General features: G+C 39.8%; 1 protein-coding gene across 6 annotated transcripts in view; it reads left to right on the plus strand.

The window, feature by feature from the left end:
* The window catches only part of ryr2a (ryanodine receptor 2a (cardiac)), a 167,779-nt gene that overhangs the window by 28,795 nt on the left and 132,748 nt on the right, over positions 1–6,236 (plus strand). For all 6 annotated transcript variants that reach the window (XM_034859532.1, XM_034859531.1, XM_034859530.1 and 3 more), the window contains 3 exons: positions 1,136–1,210; positions 4,041–4,197; positions 5,201–5,365. In XM_034859532.1, the coding sequence (XP_034715423.1) occupies positions 1,136–1,210; positions 4,041–4,197; positions 5,201–5,365 (397 nt within the window). The remainder of the gene's footprint in view (positions 1–1,135; positions 1,211–4,040; positions 4,198–5,200; positions 5,366–6,236) is intronic.

Raw genomic sequence — 6,236 nt, forward strand, 5'->3', positions numbered from 1 at the left:
CCCCCCCCCCCCACACACACACACACACACACACACACACACACACACACATGCACAATACTAAAACGCATAAACAAGACAGAGTGAAGAAAAGGAATAAGTGAAAAGTCTGCTGCCTCGCCATAGAACGGTACCTTGCTGCATTAAACCATTCTGCACCTTTGTTGCATGGTTTTATTAGCCATCTCTCTAACAGATGCCATAGTGCAGTGCCGCTCACTAAACCGACATTGGACTGCAGTATCACTCTCCACCTGCAGGGGGCGCGGACATGCTTTCCAACAGGCAGGATCATTTAAAAGGCAATCACGGCTTCAGTACATTTTGCGTCTGCCCTATTTCTGATACCGTGGCTGCGAAACCGTGGCGGCGTAAATTGCGGCCATATTCAAATAAACATAGAGGAAACATTGGATAATTTCTATAGTTAATATTTTGCTTACTGAAACAAATGTTTCTCAGGACGTTACAGGTCTAAAGGAATGTTAAAGGCACCTCTGCATTTATAGCTTGTTTCTCCACTTTATATTTGTCTCTCCTTCACCTGCTACATCAGATCCTTAGACTTACATTATTCAGCATTTTTAAGGAAATTACCATGGCAGAGAAAGTAACAGCTCTCATCAGAGACTGTTCTCTCCACTGTGACTGAGACAGGAAGGACTATTAATAATTATAGTTTTAAGATGTTCCCAAAGGGGACAGCCATGTTGTAAAGCAATGCCAATGAGAGTGACTGTGTTCTCTTCCTGACTGTCTACTGAGGTTTGATACTGAGACATCCGGGTATTAGCAAATCCAGACGTACTAAGTCATTATGCAAATGCATTCCACTTGCGGTGAAAACAGTTAAAGGTGCTCTTATTGTAATTTCTAAGCATACAGAGAGAAACGAAACTTGTTCTCTGCGTTTAACGCATTCTATACATAGGAGCAGAGTGACGCCGCAGTTGTCAAGGTACCAACTCCCATTCTTGTTTCCAGTGTCTTTTGGTCAGGGGGCACTGACAGGGGAACTAACCCAACATACATGTATTTGGTGATTTGGTGACTTCTAGAAAGTACTGTACAATGTAATGTGTTGAGTGGATATACAGTTAGTTTGAAGTTGTGATTGTTTTATGTTCACCCCCAGGACAGTGCACTATGAGGGGGGAGCAGTGTCCAGTCATGCCAGGTCTCTGTGGAGGCTGGAGACGCTGCGGGTTGTGTAAGTACATCATACACATACTGTCTATACATACAAGAAACCTGGATTCACAAATATACACTAGCAGACATGCACCTCAGATCACAACAGTGCTGTTTGTACAGATGTATTTTTTATGAATCTCACATTAGGTTTTTGTTTTCTGTCAAGCTGCAAGGGATTCCTCACAGTCTGTTGACTTTCACTGTGTAATTATTGCTGGTGATTTCAACATTCATGTTGACATTTACAGGACAGAGGGACCAAAGAACTGTTATGTTTTTGAGTACTACGATCTGACTCAGCATGTGACGGATCCCAAACACAATAAGAGACACTCCGGACTTGATTATCTCCAAGGGTCTAAACATTTCCAAGGTTGTGGTGTCTGAAGTTGCTCTCTCTGATCCTTCCTTTGTTTTCTTTATCGGCACTATCTCTGTGCAGAAAATTTTTATTGATGCCATTGCTCCCATTAAGGTCAAAGCTGTCTCTGGTAAGAAAAGATCTCCATGGAGAACTGTCATACTTGGGAGTCCAGAAACAAGAGTGTAGAAAAGCTGAACGCAGGTGGGGAAAAATAATCTCCAGGTCCATTATAACATCTGTCAAGAGAGACTTTGCATTTATAATTTGGAAATGAGGAATGCAAGGTGGTCAATAATAATTCACATGCTTTGTTTGCTGCTGTTGAAAGGTTAACAAACCCTCCAGTACCAGTAACATCTGAACTTTTATCTACCAAGGCCTGCAAGGATGTTGCCTCTATCTTCAAAGACAAAATTCTGAAGATTAGCATCTATAGGCCAATATCAACAACTCAACCATTTCTAGTCATTCAACAACATTTTTGAGGTAGTAAGGTTTCCAACCACATCACAGCACTGAGATGTCTCTTGTTAAAGTCATTAATGACATCTACTAAACACAGATAGTGGCAACATGTCAGTCTTAATATTACTTGATCTCAGTTGCATTTGACACAGTCGACCATGACATATTACTAGAAGGATTGGAAAACTGGGTTGGCCTGGCTTCGCACTAAACTGGTTTGAAGTTTACTTAAAGAATAGGGACTAATTTGTGTCTATAGGGAATTATTCATCTGAGAATACAAATATGACGTGGCGAGTTACCCAAGGCTCCTTTCTGGGGCCTCTCCTGTTCAACATCTACATGCTTCCACTGGCTCAGATTATGGAAAACAACAAAATAAGTTACCATGGTTATGTGGATGACACACATATTTACATAACCAGGGGACTATAGTCCAATACAAAAAATGACTAAGTGCGTTGAACAAAGTCACGACTGGTTGGACCAGAACTTTCTTAAATTTCTTAAAATGTCAACAGGATTTGTAAAAACTTGTCCATGCTTTCATCTTCAGTAGACTTGACCACTGTATAGGTGTCTTTACAGGTCTCCCTAAAGAAATCACTCAGACAGCTGCAGCTAATTCAGAACGCTGCTGCTCGAGTCCTCACTAAGACCAAGAGAGTGGATCACATCACTCATGTTCTGACGTCTTTTCACTGGCTTCCTGTGCCTCAAAGAATTTATTTCAAAATACTTTTACTAGTTTATAAATCACTAAAAGGTTTAGGGCCAAAATACATTTCTGATCTGCTACTACACTATGACCCCCCCAAGACCTGTCAGGTGGTCTGGGACAGGTCTGCATTCTGTCCCCAGAGTTATAACTAAACAAGGAGAAGCAGCGTTCAGTTTTTATGCTCCACATACCTGGAAAAAACTCCCAGAAAACTGTAGGTTTGCTGCAACTCTTCTTTTAAATCAAGGCTGAAGACATTTCTTTTTTGCATTGCCTTTCTTTAAATAATTGTTAATTTCTTTAATGTTTAATTTTGTTATACTGCACTGTAACTTTTATTCATGTGATTAATATGTTTTTATTTTATTTTATTTTTTTTACGGAAAGCACTTTTGATTGCACTCTTACTGAAATGTGCTAGACTAATGAAGCTGCCTTACGTTGTCTAAAGAGTCTAGAGTGGATTGGTAGCACTTACTGTACTGTGGGAAGCAGAGTGTTAGAGTAGATCTTAAAAACATTACAACTTTTACTCAGTGTGTGCGTCAGTTGCCTCTAATTGGCTTCAATAGTTGCTAAGTTACAGCAGAATCAGGACCTGACAGTACAGTTTTAGACATGGTTTCCAGGTTGGTAACCAGGCAGCAGCTCCTTGGTTGCCCAAGTTGACTGAATGGTTGCCATATTTTAACCAATAAAGATGTTTATTAACATCGCTTACTTTGGTGTTATTTTAAAGCATAAAAGTTCAACAAAGAATGGGTTACATAAGAAAAGTTCCTTTTTTATTTTTTACGTAGATGCACTCCCTTACAAAATCACCCCAGTAGTCGAGAATTATTTATTTCCAAACAGAGCTATTTATGTAATCTTGTAAAAATTACAATCTTTTTATCATATCGTAGTATATATTGCAGGAAAAATAAATTGCAATGTCAGTTTCTTACAATATCGTGCAGGCTTAACACACACACACTGACACACTCAGACACTCAGACACACTCTGAAACAAGCTGAAGTCTTTATTTTGCTGCATCTGTTCTGTGAACATGTGACTTGACTGTGTGCTGGAGTGAAGGAGCATCAGCCTTAAGGCTTCTAATTTAGCATCTGCTACATGTTTAACATTCTGTTTATAATATAATTTTATTTTATTTAATAACAATTAGTTCAGCTTTAAGGTACATGCATACAGTCACGAGTCATTTTTTTAATATTGCCTAGTTTAAACCCTGCCCTGCTTGATATTTACAGTTATATGTTTGTATTTACGTTTCTGTCTGTGTTTTTGTCTAGATGGAGTGGGAGTCATATCCGCTGGGGTCAGCCATTTAGACTGAGACATGTCACCACAGGGAAGTATTTGAGTCTGATTGAAGACAAATCTCTTCTGCTGATGGACAAAGAGCAAGCTAATGTCAAGTCTACAGCCTTCTGCTTCAGGTCATCCAAGGTACAGAGTCAATAACATCTGCAACACTTTGTGTGAAGGCCATTATACTCAACTAAAGTTTAACCAAACCTATTTTTGAAGCCATTACAATACCAACATCATAGTTCTTTTTGTAATCATAACGAGTAAAGGTTAGAGTTTTGCCATAATGTATTTATAACTCTGCTCCCTGTCTGCCTGTCTGCTCTTGGTAGATTGACTGTTCTGAATTCACTCACTGTCAGACTTTCAGTATGGATAAAAAAATAACTTAATTTACAATTTTTTTGTTAACAACTTAGCAAAGTGCTATAAAGAGTGAAACAACAAAAGGAAACAGATTAAATGATGCGACAACAGTGAAGCAATGACTAAAACAACAGAGAACAGAAAAAGACAAAACAGGTTTATTTAAATCACGCAGATTTTCATCGTGGATCACCACCGAAAAAAAATACAAAAATTCTGCTTGGGTCTGGTCGTGATTGAAAGAACTGAAATAAGAAGAATTGAAAGAACAAGATCCCGGGTACAAGCAGCCGAATTGGGTTTACTCAGCAGAATGTCTGGCGTCTTCCTTTGAGATAGAGTGAGAAGCTCAGTCATCCATGAAGAGCTCGGAGTAGAGCTGCTGTTCCTTTGCATTGAAAGAAGCCATATGGTAAGGATGCCCCCCAGGCGCCTCTCTGGGGAGGTGTTCCAGGCAGGTCCAGCTGGGAAGAGGGCTTGTGGAAGACCCAGGACTAGGTAGAGAGAAAATGTCTCCACCCTGGTCTGGGAATGCCTTGGGATCCTCCAATCATAGCTATCTAATGTGGCTCTGGAAAGGGAAGTTTGGGATCCCCTGCTGGAGCTGCTCCCCCTGCGGCCTGACCCCGGATAAGCAGTTAAAGATGGATGGATGGATTGATGGAATCTTGAATCATGAAATTATCTTTTTTAAAGCAGCTTTGCCTGTTATGCAACATTTAATCTGTATTAATTACAGGAATCTGTTTTTCTCCTTCTTGTCTCTCTCCTTTAGGAAAAGTTGGACCCTGGTGTGAAGAAGGAGGTGGATGGGATGGGTGTTCCTGACATCAAGTATGGCGACTCTGTGTGTTACATCCAACATGTTCACACATGCCTCTGGCTCACATACCAGACGGTTGATGCCAAGTGTGCACGCATGGGTGGAGTACAGAGAACGGTACCTTGCTGCATTAAACCATTCTGCACCTTTGTTGCATGGTTTTATTAGCCATCTCTCTTTTCTCGTAACTACAGTCTATATTTGGCATTCTATACCAAGGAGTGGCAGCAAAAGTTAAGACATTAACACTATGACCTTTTGACAGTTTAGTAAACTCAAGTCAAAAGGTCATCAGTGCTTGCAGAAAGTCACTGTCACTTGAGTGTTTTTATAAACAACCCATTATAGCTGTAATTTGGTAAGGAAATGGCACTTGCCCAAATGTCTGAATGTAGCTAATTTCAGGAAATTAAGGGAGGAAGACGGAATTGACTAAACCAGCCAACAACTGTTGCATGTAGAATTTTATTTATGCCAATACTGACTCTGCATTTTTTAAATACATAATTTATCCTGAAAAACCTGCTTCAATGATCATATTTGTTCTCTAGTAGAAAATGAAAGCAAATATCAGAAAGCAGCCTGTATGACTTTACATTGTTTGATATTTGTGTAAATTGACAGAATGGTGCCTTCTTTGAAATCAACAAAGGGGTCCTAGGCAGAGATGGGAAGTAACGAAGTACAAATACTTCGTTACTGTACTCAAGTAGATTTTTCTGATATTTCTACTTTACTTTACTATTTATTTTTGTGGCGACTTTTTACTTCTACTCCTTACATTTTAACACAAATATCGGTACTTTCTACTCCTTACATTTTACAAAATTGGCTCGTTACTTTAGTTTTTACAAGAGGTTGTTATGTCGGACAATAGCGCGGACACGCGTCACACACCACGAGCGGGTGTGCGCGCCACACGGAGAAAAAAGTGAGAGAAATGAAAAGGAGACAAGCTGTCCGGAGGATAACCAGCTGAGATTGTGTG

The sequence above is a fragment of the Etheostoma cragini genome, chromosome 21 (assembly GCF_013103735.1).
Source record: "Etheostoma cragini isolate CJK2018 chromosome 21, CSU_Ecrag_1.0, whole genome shotgun sequence".
Lineage (NCBI taxonomy): Eukaryota > Metazoa > Chordata > Actinopteri > Perciformes > Percidae > Etheostoma > Etheostoma cragini.